The following is a 26,757-nucleotide window of genomic DNA, read 5'->3' on the forward strand; positions in this document are numbered from 1 at the left end:
TTTTTCTTAACACGATAAAGAGTGTCTTAAACCAAGATCCCACATTATACTTAATGTAAAATACCAAAGGTATTCCTAGGAAGTCATGAATAAAACAAACATACTTTGTTTCTGCCTTTGATTTAGCAATATTTTGGAAGTTTCTGCAAATAAAGCAGGAAAGTTAAATAAGAGATATGATATTGGGAAAAAATGAAATTATTTGGAGACAATATATTATACAAAACACCAAAAAAATCAGCTGACATGCTAACTAAATTAACTACAGAATTACTAAATTTAATTTAATGGGTAAATTTAATGTAATGGGTAAATTTAAAATATAGTTAAATTAATAGCTCTCATCTGTCATCATTAATAGAAATGAAAATGCAGTGAAGAAATAAAATGATTTGTAATAAAAGCATTAAACATAAAAAGTGAACGTGAAATAACCTCTTCTCACTTTAGGTTGGAGAAGGACTTTCTAACCATAAATGAAATAACTCTTTGGTTTGGCTATAAAATAAAAAAATGAGAACCCAATCTATGGCATTTTGTGAAAGTATTCTGAGCAAACTAAGACAAAAGATAAAAGAATGTTATGAGTAACTGTGCACATAAATCTGACAACTCAGATGAAATGTTCAATGTCCTTGAAGGGCAAACTACCAAAACTCATTTAAGAAGTAATAGATAATTTGTGTAATTTTATGTCTTAAAAAAATTTGAATTCAGATAAAAACCTTCCAACAAAGAGGCTCAACTGGCATCACTGGTAAATTCTACCCAACATTTTTGATAATATAAGCGAGGAGGGAAAATGAGATTTTATAAGATCGATTTTACACTGATCAGACAATGACATTAAAAGGTAAGGCAACTACAGATCAACATCCCTTGTGAACAATGAAGCGAAAATACTCAAGACAATACTAGCAACAGAGTCCAGCGATGCTCTGGGAATGTGAGGCTGGTCCCACAAGTGAAAATCAGTGTAATTCATCATATCAACATTAAGAAGAAAGACTGTATGGTCATTTTAAGAGATGCAGAAAAAACATCTGATAAAATCCAACATCCGTTCATGATTAAGAACCCTCAGAACACTAGGAATAAACTTCCTCAGCCTAGTAAAAACCATCTACAAAAACCTACAATTATAACATACTTAATCTCAAAAGACTGCTTGCTCCCTAATGTTGGTGACAAGGCAAGGATGTATCTGGTATCCTTTCAGCATCATACTGGAAGGTCTAACCAGTGCAGCAGGATAAGAAAAAGAAATAAAAGGCATTGGAAAGGAAAACTGGAAAGACTGGGGAAAAAAATAAAACATTTATTACAAATCTGCAGACATGACTATGTAGAAAACTTTAAAAAATCTACATAAGTGAATTTGGCAAGGTGTCAAGATACAAGGTCAGTATACAAAAGTCAGCTGTATTTCTAGATATCAGCAACGAACATTTTGGAAATTGAAAAAATTTTAAGTACCATTTACAAAAGCACACACACAAAAACCCGTAACAGTATATGTGCAAGATCTGTATGCTAAAAACTAAAAACACTGATAAAAGAATTCAGAGACCTATGTCAATAGAGCAGTATGCTTCGGTCATGGATTGGAGGACAAATACTAATGAAGACGTCCACTCTCCCTGCACCAGTCTATGGATTCACTGCAGTCATCAGAATCCAAGCAGGTGTTTTTGTACTTGTCAATAGGCTGGTTCTAAAATGTATATGGCAAGGCAAAGGAACTAAAATAGCAAAATAATTTTCAAAAAGAACACAGTTGCATTATTTATGTAAAGCTACAGTAATCAGGCAATGTAGTAGGCTGAAAGCTCAGACATATAAACTAATGGAATAGTTCAGAAATAGATCCATACTGTTAGTATAAACTGATTTTCAAAAAAGGTGCAAAGAAAAATGAACTTTGATCTATACATGCTACCCATATGCTTCTTAGATATAACATACATAGAAACTAGTTCAACGGGGTCACAGACCTAAACGTAAAAACTAAGAACTACTAAACTTCTAAAAATATTATAAATTTTCATCACCTTAAGTTTAGGCAGATTTCTTGGCTATGACACCAAAAGCATAATCCATCAAAGAAAAAGTTGATAAAGTGGACTTCGTAAAAATTAAGAACTTACGCTTTTCAGAAAGCTCTGTTAAAAGACAAGATAAACGTCGTATTGGGAGAAGGTATTTATAAAGCACATATATGATAAAGGTCTTGTACCCACATTAGAGAAAATACTTGACTGGAAATATATAAACACAAATTGGGTTACCATCTTTGACTTTTTCTAATCGACAAAGATAGATCATGGGATTTCTGTCCAATAGTGAGACTGTGACAAGATAGGGGTACACTTGTGATGGAGCTTCCATTTGGGGAACAGAAATTTGACAATATGTGTCAACTACAATAATTATATTTCTAGGAACGTATCCTAAAAATCTTACACACCAAGACTGGTTTGCAGGTTCACCATTCCAATGCTTCCACTTGCAAAAATGAAAATAAAATCAATCTTGGCAACAGCGACTAGTTAAATAAATAATGAATCAGCCACAAATTTGAGGCTATGCAGAGGCGAAATCTGACTTAAAGAGAATATTTGATATTGGTAACTTCCCAAGCAAGACATGTTAAATGGATAAATAGGACACTAAACTACATGATTTCATTTTCTATCAAAAAAAATTTACTCCCACAAGAGAATAAAAGAAATACATAAAAATGTGAAAATGAGTTTTCTCTGCTTTACTGGTGGGGTATTTTTGTTGCTCTTTCTGGAGAACATGTGTTGAGAACACAGAAGTTACTTTTTTAAAGGAATTTATACATTCCAGAGTTAAATCAGCATAAACGTGCAGCACGAAATTCCTGGTTTCCTTGTAAAGGAGGAAGCCAACATGACCCTCATGGATCTGATTCTGCAAGGGGAAGGGGGCGGACTGGGTAACCTATAACTGAAGGAAACTCTCCCAACTTCATTTTTGCTGCTTCTCCAGTATGGTATGACCATGAGAGACAGCATAGTTGGTATTTGGGCTCCCTCTCCATCACTCAGCCCAGGGTCATGTTGAATAGCAGTTTTATTTGGGTATACACTTGGACGTTCCCTTTATTTGGTCCCCAGTTTTGTTTTTATTTTTTTAATGGAGGTACTGGGTATTGAACCCAGGACCTCATGCATGCTAAGCATGCTTTTACCACTGAGCTATACCCTGCATCACCCCCCGTTTGGTTTTTAATAATGAAACTCCTACAGTACAGAAACAGAATCCTGTTAGGCACTCTCAAAAATACCTCCTAAATGCCGGTCAAGACTTAACTGGTGCCCCCTAGTGGGGAAGTCCTTCAACAACTGGTTGCTGTTCACGTAAGCACAGAACATTTAAAAAGGCAACTTCAGCTTTCCCCCTTTCTGCGTTTGTTTGCTAAATCCCTCCTTTTGGAGGAAACTAAATTTTGTAGTGCCCTTTTTCATAGGTACTGTGCTAAGGTGGGACTTTTCATATGTATTATTAACTTTTAAGCCTGTAAGGTGGGTGTTTAATTCTTACACAAAGATAATAAATAGGTCACGACCATTACACAATTAAATGTCAAGGCGACAAGACTATTTATCATTACGCTTAAAGTATCTTCAGCATTTGAAAACACCCTAAAACTTTGTAAATTTTCTAAGCTTTTGACTAATACTAAAGAGTAAGTTACAATATTCTGACCTCACATGCATGATTACAAGAGGAAGCAGGGTCAGTTTCCAAAGCTTTTTGGAGAGGAGGGGTGTGTTTAAAAACAAACAAACAAAAAAACAACTTTGTAACCATGGTAACACACACAGCTTCCGTTTATCAACCATCTGAACAGGTAAGTATCGAAAATAGTAGTGCTCTCAAAAGAGACTTGCAGATAGTAAATAATCTTACGGATACTGGGGGAAAGGGGTGTGGGAGTTTGAGATGTGCAAATGTTAGCCACTATATATAAAAATAGATTTAAAAATTTCTTCTGTATAGCACAGGGAACTGTATTCAGTATCTTGTAATAACCTTTAATGAAAATGAATATATGTATGTATATGCATGACTGGGACACTGCTGTAAACCAGAAATTGACACAGTTACTGGTGGTACTTCAATTAAAAAAACATAAAAAAATAGTAGTGCTTTTAGACACTGAAGTAAATTGATTCTTGATCACCTAGCATATACCTAAACTTTTTCTTTTTGGGGGGTTGGAGGTTGGGGGTTGGGGCTTGGGTTGGCTTTACCTGAAGCACACATTATGTCTCCAATTAAATTTTTATATGGTGGAGAACAGATGCTGAAGCAATGTTCCCCAACAACGTAATGGTTTAAATTTCATTAAAAATACTTTTATCAACTGTTTAGCCTTCACAAATAACTTTCTAAGAATAAATATGTGTATGAATATTAAAATTAAAAGAATCTCAGCTTTCATATTCCTTGTTTTCTTTAGGAGCATTCTATCACCAGATACTTCTTACATTTAAGGTTAAAAAAAAATCCTCACCTAATTTGAAAGGATAAAAAAATGTGTGGACTTTTTTATTCCAAAAGTCTACGGGCTTCACAGAAGAGAGCCTAATATCCATTAGTTATATAAACATAGAGATTTATATAACTATTGCCCAGCCACTAAATAAAGATCAAAAGAGATTAACAGAATGAAAGTTCTTTTTCCTACCATAATTTTTTAAAAAAGGTTATGAAAGACAGGATCGATTATGTGTATGTTTATAAGTGTCAAGAGAATAGAATACAAGCAAGTTGACAAGGCTAAGTTAATTCTAAGTATAAATTTTATTAATAAAAAGATTAAGCATGACCATGTGAGTGGCTGGGCTTATAGTTTGCTACACAAAAGAAATTAAAAATTGATACTTGAGAATAGTTACAATAATTTATAATAGCATTCCTTTATAGAGGCATTTTAATTTAAGCAATATTTCTCTTAAAGTTATAAAAACTAATTTAACCCTTAGTGTCATGGATAAGAATCATCATAGCTACTGCTAAATGAAAAAATACCAAGAGCTGTTAGATGGCGTTATCTCAAGACCTACACCCAAACTTCAGGGAAACAATCTCTCAAAAAGATCTGGAAAACACCTGATCAGACAAAGCATCAGTGTCTTCCTGCGGCTGGGGAACAGCCCGCTTCCAAGTCAAGCGCGAAGAATAAGTAACACAAATTATGACTGCACCCAAGATCCTCAAATAAATCAGTAAACGTGCCATTATTTTAAGAATTATCAGACATATAATCGATGTGTTTAAGTACAAATTCAAATCTGTCCAAAAGATACAGGAATTTTATTACATGAAATTTCTCCTATGTGGTAAAAATGTTAACTTACAAGATATAATATTTGAATAAGTGTAGAGGAAATTACTGTGGAATTGGTTAATAATTTGTCATTGATGAGAATAGAACAATAAGATAGTGGACAAACAAGAAATACTCAGAGTCCTCTAAAATTCAACGTTGTATATTACTGCTCAACCAAAACATACTCCCATTCTCTAGTAATATAAACGCCTACTCAATTTATCTTTTAAAAATAGTCCGTTTTTTCTCCATTAAAGCTTCTGCAAGACTGACATAAAGATTCATTCTACCTATTAAAAATAGGGGTACTCTTCATCTTTGGATTAAGGTATCACCACTTAGGGAAAATGTAGTCATATACATATTACTCAGTTGTTTTTTTTTTTTTTGAGGCAGCTGTTGGAGTCCATTAAGCACTTTTGGACCACTGTACCTTTAAAGTTTGTCTTTAATATTAATAGCTTTGGAAAATCAAAAATAGAAGAAAAACGTCTATGGCAAAGTACATTTCATTCAGATCTGACAGCAGTAAAATACAAAAAAACGTATTTAGTGCACTGTCAATTTTATCTATGTAAATCGCTTAAGGATAGTTTTATGTTATGGTTTATGACTGAATGACAAAAAAAGTTTTAACTTGTTAAAAAGTTTTAAGTCTTTGATTTAATATTTAGTAAGGCAAAAATGAAATTAAGCACTATAAAAAGTCTTTAAAAATGAAGTTCTACAAATTTGGTTCCGAGTTACAACAGTTTCATTAACAGATAATGAATTAAGTGTAGATACAATGTATCTAATATCCTTATAACTAGTAGCATTTATAGATCGTGATACCCTTAGTAACACCGATATATATTCAGAACATGTTCATACAGAACCAATACCTCTGCTTCTCCACGTAAAAGAACACTTGTTAAAAGCGATTAACAAAAATACCAATAAAACAATGGATCCTCATTTCATTTCACTGCACCCCAAAGGCATGACACAAAATACTTGCTTAAAGAGGTAGATTAAAAAGAAAAAGAAAACCAGATTCTCCATTCTTTGTCACTTTTATTCAGTAGTAGTTTTTTTTTCCTTATTTTCAGTGCCAGACACGGCAAGGAGTGATTACAGCCAACTGTTATTAAAACATTTGTTCGCAACATATACCCCCTTTACCACTGACCCCAAACTGACTCATTTTGTGTGCTTTCGTTCTTTCTTTTTTTAACATACCACCACCAAGACTGGGTGGAGGGGCAAGGGTAAGAGAGATGAAGGGAAGAGTCCAGGAGGCCAGAAGAGGAGGAATGCTACAAGCCACAGTAAGAATGAGCTGTATTTAATTTAAAAAAGGGGGGAGGGGGTGTACCCCACAAATGATACAGTAATGAGGATACACAATTAAATCCCATAAGCATGACTGAAGGCTTTCACTGTGTTTGACGTCATCACAATGGAAGGCATAAAAAGTGGAGTAAATCAATGTTGATACAGTCCAATCTAGTCCATTAGGCAAGATGGTGCAAGAAGTCATTTAAATTAAAAGTGCCCTACCCTTACCTAAATGGCTAGCAGACATGGAGAACACCACAGTGATGAATCCACAGAGCTTTCTCCATGTAGCTATAAAAAATGTGTTGTCGAATGGCACATTGTCAAACACTGGGAAAGGGGCGCCACAATGGACCTCTCTCTCTTTTAGGTACGAATGCTAGATTCAACTATCTCAACTAAGCAGGAAGTGGGCTCTTCTGCTAGGAATGCCAACCCTAATTCACTTTGTCTTGAAATATATACAGATTGTTTGTAGTAGCTACAGCAATGATATTCTCCTTGGGGTGCCAGGCTGTATGAAGTATTTTCTTGTTGAAGTCTAGGCTGTCAACACTTATTTCATCTTTCTTTCGCTTGCCACTTGCACACACTTTGCGTGGCTTCAGAACCGTGCGAGGTTTATTGTTTTCCCGTGATGCTTCTAGGGTTATGTCTCGCTTTGTGTTCCTGTCAAACATTCTGAAGAAATTATTGTAAGATCCAGTCATGACAACACTGCAAAAGTAGACAGAGCACTCAGTCAAATAATGAACATCAGTTTCCAGTGAAATGACTCAGTGATGAAACCTTCCCTAATACTCCTTAGAAATTGCTTCTTAAAGCAAATGTGGATTTAGGAAGAGGGCTGCAGACACCTACCCAGGGACCAGTCACTGGAATAAGCTAGGAATACAGCATTACTTAACCCGATTTCCTATGAATGACTCCCTCTCATGACGAACAAAACTACCAGCAAAGTTGAAAGCATCCTCAAGTAAGGCTTCTCAGTAGTACTGAATTATCTTGGTTGAGTATTTTTTGCAACTCAGGCTATGCAATCAACCAGACCAGGCAGCTTCTTGAAGTACCAACCAGGGAAAAACAAACAAACAAACAAAAAGCATGGTATACAGCTGTCCATATGAAACCAATGCTTTCTTTATTTTACGATTTACACTATAAGCTATTAAACTTGTCCCCAGGACATTGTCTGGTTCTGACAATAACATCTTAAGTATGTTGCAAGAAATCTGCTCCTGAGAATATTAAGAAAGTAGCATATACAATTATTATTAAAAGAAAATCATTTAACCTATAACACTGAATACATTTTAAGCATGTATTTTTTGACAAATACTGTTAATATCAGTTTAAGGGGTGCCAAATTCTCCCCTCCCTAAGACACTCTGTTGGTCAGGTCTACTTGCAGTCCACGGCTGCTCAGCATTTGCTAAGTGTCCTAATAAGAAAACTTAACATGTCTGAAACCATTACTACTTTGAAAAGGGTCTGGTGCTACAATTACTTACCACATCCTTCCTTTACGGGTTTAAAGTATTATTGTAAGTAAGAGTATAGGTTACCGGACCTATTTAAAATAATGCCTGAAAACATCTCTGCGTGTTTACAAATATTATACAGGTCATACATTAAATACAAATGACTATCATCTATTCAGTAATCTCAATTCTCCCAAGGGATACTTCATAACATTTTAATCGAACGTGGTGCATATACCTGAAGGTAATAAAATTGTATTCCTTTTAAAATAATTTACATAATTTAGACTGGCACACCCATGTTGAATCTGTGAGGTTTTAAATGGACTGGGACGCCTGGTCTATGGCTGTTTTAAAAGGTGTTGTTAGCCAGCATTTCTGCAGTATTCTTGCTGAAAATGTATAACCTGAATCTAATCATAAGGGAATATTAGACAACACTCAAATTAAGAAAGATTCTATAAAATAACTGGCCTGTGTTTTTCAAAACTGCCAAGGTCACGGAAGACAAGGAACAAATGAAGAACTGCTCCAGATTAGAGGAGACGAACAAGATGTGACAATTCAAGGGAACAAATACTTTTGGAGTGGATACTGGACCGGATTTTTTCTTCTCTGCTAGAAAGGATGAGACTGAGAAGTGGTGACATTTTCGTGTGATCTGTGGATTAGATGGCAGAAGTGCATCAATGACAATTTTCCTGCTTCAGATGCTTGACCATCATGATGCAGGAGAGTGTCTTTCAAAAAAATTTTAATGTTAAGGGAAATAAACAATTCTTCCGGTAATGGAACACAATCTAAAGCTGCTAACATGATGTTGAAACACTATGAGGAAGCGCTGGCGGTAAGTGCGACATTTCCTACTGTCAGTATCTTCTTCCCTCCCGTTTCCTCCTCGACACCCTAGGTAGGGCTGTGACATGCAAGGGCGAAGCCTGCTTATTCCTCTAGGCTTACTGTGGCCAGCCTATTATAGGACCGCATATTATAATCAGATAAGAATAATTTAAAAATAAGACAAAAGATAAATGATCCAAGTTCTGTTATGTTCTATGACTCCATGAAACTTGAAACACACCAACCTTCAGTGATAAAACTACTGCTCAATAAATGACTCATGAGTACCTTGAAGGTGAGTTTAATACTTTCAAAATTATGTTTCCTTTTACTATTTTTTTGCTTTATTAGAACGTGATAAATGGTAAATAAATGCTGACAACTAAAAATGTAAACATTAAGACTTATTTATCCTTCGAAATAATGGTACATATTTTGATGACATAGTAAAAAGTAATCATATTACAGCAAAGCTGTGGATTATAAAAGCCTAATCGCTCATGGTAATATGGTTAAAAGAATACATAGTAATTACCTCTTTTATAAGGTATTAATATAGTATCTGGAAAAACTGGTGTGTAACACTCCAAATGTAGTATCTGCTGCCTAAATATTTCTAAGAACAATTTAACAGCAAAGTAACAATCAAACTGAGATTTCACCATTTTAACCAGTGCGTGTCAAAAATGTGACTGACCTGGTTCATAAAAGGAAAAAGCTTAAAGATACTTATATCATAATTTATGATGACTAGAATTTTTGCATGTGTTTTCTTTCACATTTACTAGTAAAACACAACGTTTAATTTTTATTTGCCAATACTGCTGTAAGATTACTAAACTTATTTCAAGAAAACCCTGGGGGAAAATGAAGTTAGGATTTGTCAATTTAAAACAATGTTGGCCATATTTTTAGTAATGGGGCAACCATACTAGAAGTGAAACAGTAAATTTCCTCTAGTAAAAAAAAATCACATTTGAACAAGGGGTTCAAATTAAAATCAATTTACCTGTCAGATCCATTCCAACAACATTCAAATTTGTCAAATATGCAGTCATTTTCATACAGTGAACAAAGTTTACTTCTGAGGTATTCATGCACCTGAAGAAAAAACATATATATACATACTTAGTTTATATCTTAAAACCTACTGCTCTTGAAATTGGAAAATATTTTAAGTCTCCATGTTTTAAAAGACACATATACCTTTTAATCTTACTGAAACTCAATTCTCTTAGAAACAATAAAGGCATTTTATCCTTCTACAAACATCTGACCCCCTTCCATGAACACCCATTTTCCTACTGCACAGGAGAGACAATACCCTTCTGGGCCTGGCACATGTACTCTTTATAAGCTTGACTAAAATATTTTAGGCCAGAAAACATCTGAAGATGGCACAGACTAGAGACTAATTAAAGAATATTATACCAATGTTTGAATACGCTAACACTTGGCTTTCAACCCATTAACTGTTGATTAGAAAATATGTAACACTGTGGCTTTACTTCCTTTCTAACTACCATTTTTGGGGCATAAATAACTGGAGCCTACAGCATCATTAAGTGCATATGCTATGCATCACATGACCATGTCCTGGTGATAAGTTACATGGTTACTCCAAGTATGTGTCATGGAAATATTTGATATAACGGATATTACTTATACAATAACCAAAGCTAATGAAAATGTAGCTGTTTTTTGAAGTATAATTCTATATTTAATCATTAGTATTTCACAAAGGGATCAACTAAAAAAAAACTTGTTATATAAAAATTATTGAGAAATGATATATTTCTGTATTAATACTACAAAAATTACAGAGAAAAGTTGCAAAGTATTTGTGATCAGAAGACGGGGAAAAGGGAGTCTATATCACTATCCTTTTTAACTTAAAGAGACCCTTAAAAAGAAGTAATGATAGAGAAGAGTAGGTACCTTCTAAATAGAATTTTTTCTGTATTTTCTATGAAACAACCTAAAGTCATTTTCAGTGTCCATTTCTACTTTAATAATGGGATGATTCACACCACATCTATGTGACATTAAGTGAAAATCTGTTAACAGAGGAACTGCAGCTCACATGGGGTTAGGATCCACAGTGAATGTGTAAGGCAAAAAATTACCCTTCACTCGCATACAGCTCAGCCAGATGCCTATCCAAGTCCAACAAGAACAGCTGGATTGCACACGCTCCAGCTGAGTGTGAGGTGACTCTACCCTCAATCACTCATCTAATTCAGCATAGGCAGAAAAACCGCAAACCAGCTAAAATTAGGTAAATCATAATTCAGCCATGTTTTGGAATGCATGTACAGGCTTCTCACCCAACAATTTAGGAGTATGAAGGTGAGGTTCAGACCAATTATTCTCAGTGGGAATGGGCGGTGATGAGGGTCACCAGGAGCCAGATCAGAATGTCAGCAGTTGCACAAATGTAATTGAAAAACAAAGCAGTATTGTATCCTTTTGCTTTTGTTTTAACGTAGCATTCATTTTGATATTTCAAATACCATCAAGGAGAACCTTAAGTAGTTTATGTTTGTCAGAGGATTAAAAAGTCTGAGAAACGCCTTTCTAATTTTGAGAACCCGTTTTATAAACTCTGTGCTCCTAAAACAGAGTTAAGTGTTTTCTACACCGTAGCTTAGGGTTTCTGCTGCCCCTCCCCCCGCCACCCCTGCCACCCTCTTTCCAGCTGTGGGCATCTTCATTCCTGTCTCCAGAAGAAAGGGGCAGAGATCCACTGTAGAGGCTTGGCTGACAAGAAGAGAATCCAGAACTGACGTCCCACAACAGACAGGCAGCTCCTAAAGCTGCCCGCTGGGCTTTTACCAGCCCTTCTCCTTTAGCTTAAGATACCAGTTACTGGCCTAGAGGCAGTGGCCAGTCCATTTGACCCAGCACACTGAAGCTAGGCTCTAGCTCAACTACTGCGCGTGCTCCGCCCCAGACAGCTCTCCCAGGACTGGCCACTCTCCCTGGTCCTCTCCCCCCAGGCCTTAATAAATGGTGCTCTGCTGTCCTCACCTTAAATGTAGGTAACAGCGGGGGTAAAAAAAAGCAGCAGTCATTATTGAACCAAACCGACTGAACCACACAACCTACAGAAGCATTTGTAAATTAAACACAGGGAGAAGCGGCACACTCACGTGTCTCTGAAGGAAAAAGCCTGATGGTGAACACACACTGTACTGGGATAACACACAGCACAAAGTCCTTCTCTGTGAACACTGGAAACTAAATAAACGGGTTATATACTCGCTGAAAGAAAAAAACTGCATACCTGGTATGTTTCCACAGGCCTGTTTTCCATATTTAAGTCCCAAATTTTGACTGACAAATAGTCTCTGGTCATCATATATCGACCACTATGGCTGAATTTTACATCAGAAATAGAGGAGATGATTTCAGAGAAAAAAGACCTGTTACTGGGGTCTTCAGGTTCTTCAAACACTAAAAACAAACAAAAAGGGGGCAGGGCAATTTGTAAATATTCTGGCTCGGATAAAGCATTTGCTTAACCAACCATTCACAAACTTTTTTTTAAAGAGTGAGCTAAAAATGACAGGCTAGTAAACGTTTCTCTGGCTGTAAGAACAAAGTCTCCCTGAAAGTTTAAGAGGATGAGAATGACTTCATACTGAAGTTGAAGATGCAAAAGTATGCATGTAGCACCTTCCAGGGTCAAGCAGCTAATTCAGCAGAGGCAGACTCAATCCGGACGCCTGACATCACTGCCCCAGGTGTGAGGTCCTACAGGTATCTTACTGACTTTGCATCGTCACCATGAGAAACAAAGTATCCTCACCATTCCAATTCATACTGGCATTTTTTTTTGTGGCCAGGTAAAATTATTTTGATACCAGACATGGACCAATCTTCATGAGTCTTAAAAATTTTCAATAACATGAAGGTAAGAATAACACATCCCCTTAATTTTTTAAGCTGGTACTTTTTCCTCCCTCAACCCAAAGGAACTCCTTCTCAGAAGAAATCTTCCTAGAAAGCTCAAAACAGAAAGGAAGGGAGGGAAAGAGAGAAGGGAGAGAGGAAAGAAAAGAAAGGAGCTGCTCTACTTGAATACAGGGTTGGAAAATTCCAACCCCAAATTCCCAAAGAATAGCATCCCATTAAAGATATACCCACTAGGACTCAACAGACAAGCTCCTGAGAGCCTCCGATGCTCTCCCAGGAGAATAAACCATAACGCCTCCTGTGGAGTCAGGCAGCTTACCAGAGGGTACAGGTTTGAGACTTGTAAACCTATGTAACTTTGGCTACTATGTCTGAAGACATAAAAAATATTATCTAACAAACAGATGTGACAAACTTACGTTTAGAATGCCTATCACAGAGGGCAGACGCCCTCATGTCACATAACCGGATAGTGCCTTTACTGCTGCTGTATACAAATGTGTTACAGCTGTTTGGATGGAATTCTGCTGCTGTAATCACCTCTGTCAGCTCCTCCATATTGGCAGGCTTGATATCCACAATATCTGGATAGCATTTTATTAAGGAATTTCCACTTAGAAAAAAGGGCAAGTATAATTTTATAGTTCTCAAATCTAAAATCCATTCATAGATTTAGCACAAGTATTAATTCTGAATTGTGTATGACTCCTCATATGAATATAAATCCCAGAGGGATCAAACCTTTTAATTCTTAAAAAAAAAAAAATTAGGAGAAAACATGAGCAAATTTTAAATCATTTTAGAATGCAGAGGTCTTTTTTACTGAGTATGATACAAATCCCAGAAGCCATAAAGAAGATTTTGGTAAGTTATCTTTCTAAATATTAAGAACCTAGTATACATTTTATACAAAACAAAGCAAAAATCCAGAAGGGGGCAAAAGGAGGAAACTGTTTACACAGATAATGGAGCTGATTTACTTGATATAAAAAAGGTGCTTTAAAAACAAACCAAAAAAACCCCCAAAAGAATATATGCAAATTCAATGGAAAAACTGGAAAAGAGCAAAAATACAAATGGTTGACAAATATGAAAAAATGCTCGTCTACTCAAGATAAAAAAATGCATAATAAAACAAGAGCTTTTCACTGACTGGACAGGTAGGGTACAGGACAACAGGCTCTTCTACACAATACAGACAGACCTCGGGTCACTGTGCACCTCACAGATACTTCATTTCTTACAAATTGAAGCTCTGTAGCAACCCTGTGTTGAGCAAGTCTATTGGTACCATTTTTCCAACAGCATTTATTCACTTTGTGTCTCTGTGTAAAATCTGGTAACTGTCACAGTATTTCAAACATTTTCATTATTCTACGTGTTATAGTGGTCTGTGATCAGCCATCTCTGATGTTACTATTGTAATTGTTCTGGGGTACCGTGAACTATGCCCCATATAAGGTGGCGAATTTAGTCAATTGTTGGAGGACAACAAAAAATTTAGAATATTATACAAATTCAGTCGATAAAGCAGTGGCAGGGTTTAAGAGTACTGACTCCAGTTTTCAAAGACGTTCTACTGTGGGTAAAATGCTGTCAAACAGCACTGCAGACTACAAAGAAATCATTCTTGAAAGGAACAGTCACTGATGTGGCAAACTTTATTGTCATCTTATTTCAAGAAACCCCCACGCTGATCGTTCAGCAGCCTTCAACATCGAGGCAAGACCCTCCACCAACAGAAAGATTAAGACTAGTTGAAGGCTCAGGTGATGGTTAGCATTTTTTGGCAATAAAATATTTTAAACTTAATGTATATACATTGCTTTTTAAAGACATAATGCTACTGCACACTTAACAACTATGGTATAGTGTAAACATAACTTTTACAGGCACTGTAAAATTATAAACGATTCATGTGACTTGCTTTACTGCGGTATTCACTTTATTGTGGTGGTCTGGAACCAAATCTGCAGTATCTCCAAGGTATGTCTGTATCGGTAGAGTATGACTTATATAGTAAAGTGTTAATTTCTCAAATGATACCTATTTGGAAATACATACATTAATAGTAGTTGTAATAACTATCATTTATCAAGAACTTACAGACGTACGTATACATACATTTCCATTTATATGTGCATATGTGTGTATCGCTCACATATCACACACTTCGTGTCTATATATATGTCTATCACACACTTGTACATGCACAGAAAAATTTCCGGAGGGTAACAATGAAAATGGAGTCTGGAGAAGTATTTATACCACCACACAGCATTATGACATATGAATTTTTTTCCAACCTTAATGGGAATATTTTTATAATTAAAAACATTGTTTAAAAATACTACTCAACATTATTTGTTTTTGTTACAAGAATTTCAACTATTAAAAAATTTCCTATTTTCATAGGTACAACATATTCCTTAAAATTTCAAGAATCTAATTTTTAGTATATGTGCTGCCAAAGTGAGCACCTAAGAATCTAATTTTTAAATTGATACATTATGCCCTTTATCAAATAACTTCCCTCAGTGTTCAATCACTTACACACAAAGAAAAAGTGTTATAAAATAAGAAGCCACTATAAAAAGAAGGAATCAAAATACACTAAGGAGAGTAAGGAAAATAAACCTAATATGGGTATAACATGCCTTCTTTACCAAACACCAAAAAAAAAGAAACCAAATGGATACTAAAACTCCTGTCTGTAATTTCCAGATGCCAAAGATTAATCCGCAAATCATCTGCAGATAAATATGTTTCATAATCACTATTAATAGAAATTGAATTGATGTGATATGTATGAGCATTGGCAAATATTCTTCGTGGACTAGCCTCAACCATTAGATCCATGGGCCTAAAGACCGGCACCTGTCAATAAAACACATGGAAAACAGCCGTTACAAAATGTTCACTGTCTACAATAGCACTGAAGGTCCAGAATACTTCAATACTCCAGTTTTTGAGGGAACATAAAACAACATAATAGATTTAGTTTTATACAGCAACTAATGCTGATTCTTTAAAGTGTTGAAATAGGAAGAAAAATGAAATATCTCTTCTTTTATAGATAGCAATACTATTAGAATTTGCAGTTTTTCCTGGTTTCAATCCTTTGCTTAAAAACTTGCAAAGCTAAGAAATGTTTGTGGTTTAAAGTGGCTAAAAAGGAAATTGACCCAGAGAGTCTAATTCTTGGTATTTTTTAAATTCAACTAGAAGATTTGGTCCATTTCTATGTTTTTGGTCTCAAAAGAAAATTAATCTTGAAATTTAACCTTCTAATAGCTGAAATTCAAACCATGAGAGGAAAAGAATGTGGCACAGTATAAAACAAGTTCTTTGTGTTGGGTCCTGATTCAGCCCTGACCATGGTGAGACCTCTCTGTAGGTCAGGGTCTGCTTAAAATTGAGCTTTTAACGTTCTTTCTGAGTACAGAATTCTTGGGAAGGGGCAGACTAATTATTCCTATTCAAGTTCTGCTGAGGATCTGGAAGATACAATATGAACATGGAAACTAGCCATCAAAATTAGGATCATTTTTTTCTTATGTACTTACGCGAAGTGTAGTGACTGTAGTAGGATCTCTATACCGTCCATCTTCTTCTTTCAAGTTATACCCTTCTGGTCTTTTGTCCCTTTCACTAATTTTCCATAATTTTATTGTTTTATCTGGGGAGAAAATAAAGAAAGTCCTCAAAAAAAAACCAAAGATTAAAATCTGATAGAAGAAAAACATTTTTAAACATTCCATTTTGCATTTCACCCCCAAAGATACCAAGAATAAAATCCCTGACCTGACTTAATAAAAAACAAATTTCCCATTACCAGGTGAATAAAAACACATACTCATAGAAATACACTGCAGAAATCACAAATTTACATTAACGGCACTCAAAAAATCCATATGATATTAAGATCAAGTCACAGCCAGGTCCTTATCCTTCAAAAATAAAGCCAGAGGGGAAAAAAACTGTATATGTATGTCTATATAAACACATATATGTTTATACATATATACAAACATATACATATATGCTTAATATTTAATTTTTAGAACAGAACAAACAACAAAGTCAGTTAAGACAGCCTAACTCTTATAGAATAGAAATGATAAGGAATATCTATCTTCCATGGTCCTGTACTTCCTAGCAGATGCTATCAAAGACTTCACAAATTCCTTCATAGGCCTGGATAGCTCTGTTTAAAATCTTCCTTTTTCCCGGCTGCATTAGAGATTCAACTCAAGTAGGTAATAGAGCCTGAAAAAAATTGACTGATTAAAAGCATACAGTTCCCAAGTCCTTCAAGACAAAATTCTTAGGTATCAAGAATATATAGAGGGGTGGTGAGTAGAGCCCAGTGGTAGAGTGTATACTTAGCGTGCATGAGGTCGTGGGTTCAATCCCTAGTACCTCCATTACAAATAAACACTAATTATTACCACACTCCCAAAAAACCCCAAACAAAAAACAAAGAATATATAAAACAGCGTTTTTAAAAATAGCTTTAATTTTGGAGTAAGTTTAGAGTTACAGAAAAGGCACGAAGGGCACTGAGTTTTTCCATATACCCTGCACTCAGTTTTTTCTGATGTCAGCATCTTATGCAAGCACGGTACGTTTGTTAAAACTAAGAAATTAACTCCAGACTTGACTTTGATTTCACCAGGTTTTTCCATTAATGCCACTTCTCTCTTCTAGGATCCAAACAACACTATATTTAGTTGTCAAATCTCCTTAGTCTCTCTTTAAAAATTTCTCCAACTTTCCTTATTTTTCATCATCCTGACAGTTCTGAGCAGCAGTGGTGAGGAAGTGTATAAAATGTCCCTCAACTGGGTGTGTCTGCTGCCTCCTCACGATGAGGCTGGGCTCATGGGGTTTCCGGAAGAGCACCAGAGGTGAAGAGAGGGCACACACAGTACCAGCATGACTCTTCCACGGCTGATGCTGGATCTGATCACTCGGTTAAGGAAGTAACGGCCAGGTGCAGTCACTGAATTCCCCCTGGCCATACTCTATTCTTTGGAAATGAGTCACTAAGTCCAGGCCACACTTAGAGGGACAATTAAGTTACAGTCCCCGCAGGGAGGAGTACCTACCCACATATTACCTGGAATTCTCTTCTGTAAAAAGCATCCCTTCTCCCCACTTTATTTATTCAATCAAACATTTATTTATATTGCTATGGACTCATGCATGTTTGCTTAATACTTTGTGTTATGATCCTAAAGGTGCATGCATATCAAAGTATCACATTCTTAATGGTCCTTCATAAGCAAACAGGTATAACAAAATTTGAAAAAATAGTGTATGAAAGCACTTGGTAAAACTCTGTCATACGGAGAAGGAGCAAGGCCTCTGCCTGGTGGAGAGGCACCAGCCAAGCTGCCCTTGGGGGTGCCCTTGGCAGAGATGATGTGTACACAGAGAAGAACTGCTAATGGGACTAATTTGTAACCTAGTATTTCATCTGAATCCTACATAATCTTCTTTATAGTTACCTTACTGTTAAGTTATATGTGTTTTCTATGGCCAGTTTATATGTATTTATATAATTTAGGTAAAGAATGGTATGCTTTAGAATAACTTGTCCCAAAATCTGTCATTTAAATGAGTCCAGCCTAAATGTTACATTTTGGGAGAAATGACAGTCTAAGATGGTACGGTGAACCCCACACCCCAACCTCCATAGTTATTTTATGGCTTGTTCAAATTGTTCATCTTATTAAAGATCCAGATAAAGAAATACAATACACTTATCAAACATTTCCAGTAAGAAAAACTGGGTAAACAGATTTTTAAAACAAATTAAACTTCAAAGCAAAAATCTTAACGTGATAAAATGTGTGTGATTTAAGAGATTAAAAAAATTTAATGATGAAAAGGATACAGAAGTGCTACCCAATTTCACTGCAGTGCTTGAGAACAAGGCAGGTCAGAAATTTAAAAATCAAAATTCTTATCTCTACAGAGGTGCCCTGTCTGGCGTTTCTGGCCCACAGGTGGAGGAAGAGAAGAACAATCAGACTCTATAAAGCTGCACGCATGCTTATGTGAATGTACTTATTTTCTGTGCAGGGGATTTCTCAAAGAGATATGTTACTTCCAAAAAGGTTAAGGACCACTGCTGTACAGTGCTTCTCTACATCTGAACGTAGTAACTAAAGGTGTGCTCCAGAAGTCCTCAAGTCCAAGTGTTCCCCTCACCACAGAGGGCTGGGACAGGGAAACCCAAGCTACCAAGTTTCCTTTGTGGGGATGCAGCTCTCATATAAAATCCAAACAGCTTCATCATTAATAAGCTGTTAAAACACAACCTACTTACAAGTAAACCTGTATTATTCAGATATTTAAAGACCATGGTCAACAGATTAAGAGTTGGATGTTTTTGCAATGTAAAGATATTAAAAAGGCAAAAGAAGATTAAAGAGAAAGAATAATATCACTTGAAGAAACATTAAATGAATAAAGTTATAAGAAGATGACTATGAAGTTATTTAAGTAGAAACAATTTTGGAAACATTCAAAAGTTCATGATGATCATGGAAAGCCAATTCAAGGATGAAAGTAAGATTAATTTTGGTTATTCAAAGCTGGAACGCTTGGTTCTATTTTCCACCTTTCTCCCCAGTGGTTTCTAATCTTTTTTGAGTATAAAGATCCATTACATTTGAAGAAGAGGAGGTATTATTATGCTCTATCGCACAGAGAAAACGATACCTAATATAAAGATACTGCTCAGATTTAACAGATGTTGACCTTTTCCCACAATTGCTCTCTTTTGAATGAAAAAAGCTTTTCAGATCCGGCTCAAGTCTTACTCCTCCCATCCCCTCCCCACCTGCATGTGTTCTGTCCTTCCACATTGGACTCTATTTCTAGCACAAAACAGAGGCCCCATCAAAGTTGTATTTTACTTAGTATTCATTAAACACAGTAACAACAAAAAGACAAAAAACCTACAATGCATTGTGTAGTGCCCTTAAAAATAATTTGTATTATTAACCAATGATTTTTCAAATTTACACAGTAAACCTATTTGGGAAACACCAATGACTCTGTCTACAGAAAAATACTACATGGATTATTCACATAACCCCTGACCCAACCACTGAAATTCCCAGTTATCTCTCCTTCCCTTGAGCTTCTGTAGAGTTTCAGTGTCCAGAAAGGCTCGTCTGGTTACACGATGCCTTGCTTATTTCAAATCACAGAGGAGCACATGGAAGACACACGTGGATATAAATGAGATCTAAAAGGCTTTTAAGATTTAATTTATAAACGAACTGAAATGGGATTTGCTTCCAAACAGTACCGAGAAGGAGGGAAGGAGAAGTACCTGACAAACACCGGTGAAGAACAAGGAACTGCCGAAAATGGGTGCTGGGTATACGGGGCTTCATTATTCTAGTTCAGCCTGTATTTTTTAAATCCTCCTTTATAAAAAGTAAAATAAAGTAGCCCATAAGAAGTGAATTGCCAAAATTATTAAGAGCAAACACACTTCCTGGGACACCTACTTCCAAACCAGAAACTATATTAATGGTATAATTACATGCTATTTGATGTCAAAGAGCAGTATCTCAAGTGCCATTTGAAATAACTTAGTTAACTATGTGAATTAAAACTGAACCAAGATTAGAAGCCAACATATGACATGAGTAAATGCTTTTCTTCCATCTATGATGCTGTAAGCTATGAGCTTTAAATCATTATTTCTATTTATTTTTCTTTTAATAAGGAGAAGACAGAGGAATACAGTTTATGTGAAATGAAAGCAGGTAGATGGTACAAAGTTCAAGGGGCTGGCTGGGGAGAGCTTTGACAATCACAAAGCTAGGCACCCCAGAGCAAGCACACATTTATGTCGTCAGCTAGTGGCGTCATCCTGTGGAATGTATTTCCAAGAATTCGATACAGTGGGTGATAAGGCCTAAGGCAAATGAGACCAGCACTCAGTATTCTCTACTATGTCACCCCAGAAGTCACCTGAGTTGACATTCTTCAAGTGCTAAAGAATGGTAAGGTCTAAGTGCTAAAAACTGATTTTATTACTAGTGAGGGGATGAGAAAATGAGAGGTTTTCCCCAACCTTTGTGTCAGCCTCAGAGAATTTTTTAATCTATATTTTTGCAGACCATGGCTACCCAGAACAGCTGAAGTATCCCACAATCACTCTAATGATTCTCTTTAGACCTAAACCCAAAAGGATAAAACAAGTCACAACAACTTATGTGAAAGAAAATTTACAACAAAAAGAAATGGCCCAATTCTTAACTTGTCATAAAGGACTTTAAATTCTGGTAGGGTCATTAGACAATTCTAACCCTTATTTGTTGCTTTTCCTGAGCAAACAGAACAGTATAAGAAGACCCTTCTTCCAGCCATAAGGCCTCCTGGGAAGAAGGCAGGAAGTCAACTCCTTTGTGTCCTCGTTGGACGAGGATCAAGTAAGAAGAGTGTTCTCCTAGAGAGTATCCTGGAATGGGGACTGTCCCTTGACAGACTATTTTGTATTTATAGTTTGAAACACTCTTTGAAGTCAGGCACACTTAAAAAGGAGGAGGAAGGGAAATTAGGATTTACTGAGCACTCACCATACTGAAATATAGATATTACCATCCTCAGTTTGCAGATGAGGAAAATGTGATTCAGGGTTAGTTAACCTGTCCAAGGCTACTAAGCCAAGAAGTCGCAAAAACAGGATCTGACCAAAATCCAATAGTAAAGCTCATTCTTTTCACTACAAACTGTGTGTGTACTAAAAGAAAACGGACACCTGAGGATCTCTTCCACAGAAGTTAAAAACTAAGAGAATAAAAAAGGGAAGACAAAAAAGAGTTTACATTCTATACAGAGAAGAAATATTTCCAAGTGTCTATCTGCAGAGGTCTCTTAACAACTATTCCTCTTTCAAAATAAGAAAGTATTTTACAAGAGATCTGTACATGGTGGGCACGTGAAAAGGAAAAGCTTACACTTACCATTGGTAGACAACAAAAACTGAGCAGCATTTTTCTGGGGTAACCACCTAATTTTGTTGATCTTTTCTTCTATTTCTAAACTTTTCAAGTAGTCAAACTCTGGTTCATGGCTCTGAAAGGTGCTGTAAACATTATATTCTCCTCTGCTATGAGACTGGATTTTGTTCTAAAATGGAAACAAAAATATTTGGACCAGTTGAGAAATACTTCAAATTAATCAAACATGCAATCAATTCCAACAGACCCTGCAAATTCTGGTTAATTCATTACCTGCATCTTGTATACAATTATATTATTTTTTATACTTCAAGGCTTTCAAGGAATAAATGCAAATGCTTAAAAGAAAAAGAGGAAAAGCTACATAAAGCCTAGTAATAGGCCCAATTCATCAGGTAAAGCTTGTCAGAAACAGCTGGTTGGGACACACCTTATCTGCCCATTGTTCTAAGGGTCAATTCTTTATCCATTATTTAGCATGATGTACTGTCCTCTTCCTTTCCCTTTACATGCCTGCCTTTCAGTCATTTCACTGTGGAAAAAACTTATTTAAGAGAAGAGCTCTCATAAATGCAACAGCACGTTAGACCCCTGACCCCTCTTCCCCACAAGACCACTGTTATAAGCTCTATTACTTCGTAAGTCCACATTCAGCACTACCCAGCAAACCTCACCCTATGGCCCCATCAACAACTGTTTAACCTCCTTAATTAATCCTTCTTATATTATATGAGCCTAGAACACACCGATGACTTATTTCACTTAGTACCAGTGTGAGTGAATACAGTTTAAGCTACTGGATAAAGAGACTACTTGTGAACTTTTCCAGTTAACACTACTAATACCTTAGCAAAAATGAGAATTATAATCGCATTCAGAATTACATCTTTTAACTCATCATCACAGAATTAAAAATCTTTTACATCATAACCAGTAAATATCTAGTTCAAAGAACCAATGGAAAAAGTTTAAAAGAAAGATATTACTGATAATCAACTACTTTAGGTAAAAGTGCATTATCAAATGAAGTGTTTAAGATTACTTGATAAAAAAAGAATCGTCCACTAGTAGTTATTATTCTCCTTACAAAAAAGAAAACCTTATTGAATCATCATGTGTTTTGGGTTCTTTTTTCAGTAGCTTGATTATCTGGACTGATCCCTCATGGTGACGGTCATACTAGCCCCTCTAACAGCAGTGTCAGTTATGACTAAATGGGTTTGCCAGTGCTGAGAACACAGAGCACACCACAGAACATAATCCACACTGGAGACACACAAGGGGTAAAGATCAAGCTCAGAATCTTGGTCTCATTACCACACTTTTAAATCAACTTGGATAACAACCCAATCCATTTATTACGTATAAGCTATTATCACTTGAGAAGAAATTCCTTCTTCTCTTCTACTGAAATCTACTAAAAATTACTTACTCAAGTCTCCATATGTTTGTCATGTTACTCTCCAAGAAAACTACAATAAATGGCAATTCAATTTTTAATATAAATGCCGTGTTTTTCACTTAAGCAATAGAGTAAGTGCAGAGTGCTATGCGCTAAGTACTATGTACATTAGGTCCTAGAGGTATAGAGAGATTTAACAAAGAATCTCTGCCTTTAGGTCACCTGTGTATGTGAAACTTCAGTCAAAAGTTGAAATTAAGGTCCATATAATTCAGGTAAGCAACATAAAGAGCCAAGGATAAGGACACACTGTTTTATATAAAAAACTGGATCTATTTGGGTCACGCTATATTTAGTGATAAGAAAAAAAGTGGTAAGTAAAAAGAAAAGCACAACCATATAAAAATAAACAGAAAAAGAACATCATCCTAAAGCCTCAATAACCACACGGGTCTAAACATGATCTATTACATGATCCAAACACAAAATCTCAGAGGGGTTTGGCGGTCTCATCGGACTGCAAGAAGTACTGTTTCTCTGCAACAGGAAAAAAAATGTATCATATAAGGAGAAAGTTCTGGCTGAAAAATTAGAGATGCCAGACTGGGCTCATGTATCAGTGTGCAATCTCTCCTGAAATTCTGCAAAAATCACAGTGAAAATTTTTAAAGGTAATAGACAAGAACAAAAAAATAACAGCAGAGATGACAGCAGCAGTAACAAATGAAAGATGCCATAAAACAGATGCATGAGTGGTGACTGACTTGCAAACTGCAGAGACCCAGACCCTTCCTTAGCTAGCAGTGGAATTTTCCCTAAAATGTGGGGAGGGATATTTACATTATAATGATCACATCAACACTGTTCTCCACAAGAGCTAAAGTACAGTTAGCAAATAGGAAGAAAAAGGAACATAATCCCATGTCTTCAACACTGTGCCATTTGAACAAGAATAAATCAAAGTCAAAGAAGGCTATTTTATTTTTGTTTTAAAAACTCTCCTACAATCATGAACAATCATGATACATTCCAGAATGCCTCATATTTGGGTTTTTCTTGCATAGCTTTCTGCACCTGCCTCTTTTTCTTAGCTTGCTGTTATCATCACTAAGAGATAATCTATTTTCTTAACTAGACAATCTATTTATGTGAAATTTTCTATAATAAATTTATAAGTGCTTCAATCCAACACCTATAATTGTGCCTGGCATATAACAGGCAATTGAATAAAAAATTTCTACAGGAACAAAGGTAAAAACAAAAAGAATGACTAAAACATGGTGCCAGTATGGTAAACGGAGGTTGGAGTTAACTGGCAAATGGAGAATGCTGCAGAAATTAGGAAGGATAGGTTAGATGCACACACAGCAAGACAGAAGGTTCTTGAAAACATAGCTCTTAGTGATAAAAGTAGGGCACAGAATGAGAGGCAAGACATAGTATTCTTCACATACATTAAGAAACACAGTCCACAAAAACGAAATCACTTATTTCAACACAGACACAAACAGAATCCATAAGTATACAAAGGATACTATATCATGACCAAGTTTTAAAGCAAAGTAATAAAGACAGTGTGGTAGCCACTAGCCAAATGTCGTTACTGAGCACCTGAAATATAGTTACTGTGACTAAGGAAATGAACTTTAAATTTTATTTAATTTTAACTAATTAAAATTTAAATACCCACATGGAGCTAATAACCACCCTACTAGAGAGCACATATCTGTCTACAAGACAGCGGGAAAATACCTCTTCCTAAGGTAGAGAAGCAGTTCTTACACAGGACAGAAAAAAGCAGTAAGCCTAGAGAAAACGATGATAAAATGAAAACGCTGATAAACTGAATTATATTAATATTAGGAACCTCTATTTTTCAAAATACACTATTCAGAAAAATCAAACACAGAATGGAAGATACTTTCAACAAATATAACTGTGACAAAGGGTTCATATTCAGAAAGTGTAAAGCCTCCAAATCAATAAGAAAAATGACAGACAACTCAGCAGAAAACACGTGCAGGAGATTTCTGCAGGCACTTCTCAAAAGATGATATCCAAATAGCCAATAAGCCCATTAAAGATGAACTTCATTGTTAATCAAGAAAGTACAAATTAAAACCACAGTAAGATACACTCATAACTTCCAAGATGTTTAAATTTTAAAACAACTGACAATACAAAGCACTGGCAAGGTGTGGAACAGCCAGAACCTTCATTATTGCTTATGAGAATAAAATTGGCAGAACCACTTTTCACTGTGTCGTCTACAAAGACTAAATGCCCACCCCATGACATCACTTTACGCGTGTGCACCACAAAACATCAAGAACGTTCACAGCAGCCTTATTCTTAACAGCCATAAACTGAAACAACCAAAATGTCCTCAGTAAGAGTGGATGAACTGTGGTAAGTAATACAAAAGAACATCATACAGCAATGAAAGTGAGCAAATTATATTACTGAGCAAAACTGTCAAGCAAAATACTTGCCACGTGATTACATTATAAAAAGTTCTAAATCTACAGGCCAAATTAAGTGTTAGCAGATAGGCTTATCAGGGGAGGAAGGAGAAAGGAGTGACTGGGATGGGGGATGCGAAGGGTTGATGGAAGGGTGGGAAGTTCTATTTCTTGACCTAGAAGCCTGTTGTGTGATAATCCATTAGCATTTTGTGTGCTTTTCTGTGTATATTTCAACAAAGTTAAAAAAAACCACAGCATACAAACTGTGCAGCTGCTTTGAAAACAGTATGGAGGTTCCTCAAAAAAAAAAAAATAAAAACAGACCTTATTACCGTATGATCTGGCAATCCCACTCTGGGGTATATACCCAAAATAACTCAAAACAGGCTCTCAAAGAAAGTATTCAAAATATCCAAGATGTGGAAGCAACCTAAATGTCCATCAGCTGATAAATAAATGAGTAAGGAAAATGTGGTGTGCACATATACAATGGAGTGTCGGCCTTAAAAAAGGAACTCCTGCCATATGCTACAAGATGGAGGAAACTTGAGGACATTCTGTTAAGTGAATGAGGCCAGTCACAAAATGACAAACACTGCATGATTCCACTTATTTCGGCTATCAAAAGTAGTCAAATTCACAAAAACAGAAAACAGATGGTGACTGTCAGGGACTGGAGAAGGAAGAAGGCGGGAAGTTGCTGTTCAGTAGGTACAGTTTGTCATGTATGACTGGGTTGGCAAAATTGTATTGCACACATGGAAATTGTTGGGAGGCTGGAACATTATGTGATATTTTGCCACAATTAAATAACAATGCAGCACACAAAAACAAAATACAAATTACAAGAACACATTCAAACTGTTATCTACAAAGGGAAAGGTGAATAGGAGCACGTTATGCAAATAATAGTTTATGCATGTGTGACTACACAACTATGTGCACATGTTTGTCTCTATGGTCTACAATTGTA

At 35.9% G+C, this 26,757-nt stretch overlaps 1 protein-coding gene across 7 annotated transcripts in view; it reads right to left on the reverse strand.

The window, feature by feature from the left end:
- Nucleotides 1-6,401: 6,401 nt before the first annotated feature.
- Nucleotides 6,402-26,757, reverse strand: part of PPP2R2A (protein phosphatase 2 regulatory subunit Balpha) — a 75,822-nt gene continuing 55,466 nt past the window's right edge. For 6 of the 7 annotated variants that reach the window (XM_074355692.1, XM_074355691.1, XM_074355690.1 and 3 more), the window contains 7 exons: nucleotides 21,921-22,086; nucleotides 16,491-16,603; nucleotides 15,624-15,801; nucleotides 13,344-13,508; nucleotides 12,293-12,462; nucleotides 10,016-10,107; nucleotides 6,402-7,402 (listed from right to left, as the gene is read on the reverse strand). In XM_074355692.1, the coding sequence (XP_074211793.1) occupies nucleotides 7,123-7,402; nucleotides 10,016-10,107; nucleotides 12,293-12,462; nucleotides 13,344-13,508; nucleotides 15,624-15,801; nucleotides 16,491-16,603; nucleotides 21,921-22,086 (1,164 nt within the window). In that variant the 3' untranslated portion in view covers nucleotides 6,402-7,122. Of the gene's footprint in view, nucleotides 7,403-8,640; nucleotides 8,828-10,015; nucleotides 10,108-12,292; nucleotides 12,463-13,343; nucleotides 13,509-15,623; nucleotides 15,802-16,490; nucleotides 16,604-21,920; nucleotides 22,087-26,757 lie in introns of all 7 variants that reach the window. The other variant, XR_012503469.1, reaches the window with a different exon arrangement.

This window comes from Camelus bactrianus, chromosome 31, assembly GCF_048773025.1.
Source record: "Camelus bactrianus isolate YW-2024 breed Bactrian camel chromosome 31, ASM4877302v1, whole genome shotgun sequence".
In the NCBI taxonomy this organism is placed as follows: domain Eukaryota; kingdom Metazoa; phylum Chordata; class Mammalia; order Artiodactyla; family Camelidae; genus Camelus; species Camelus bactrianus.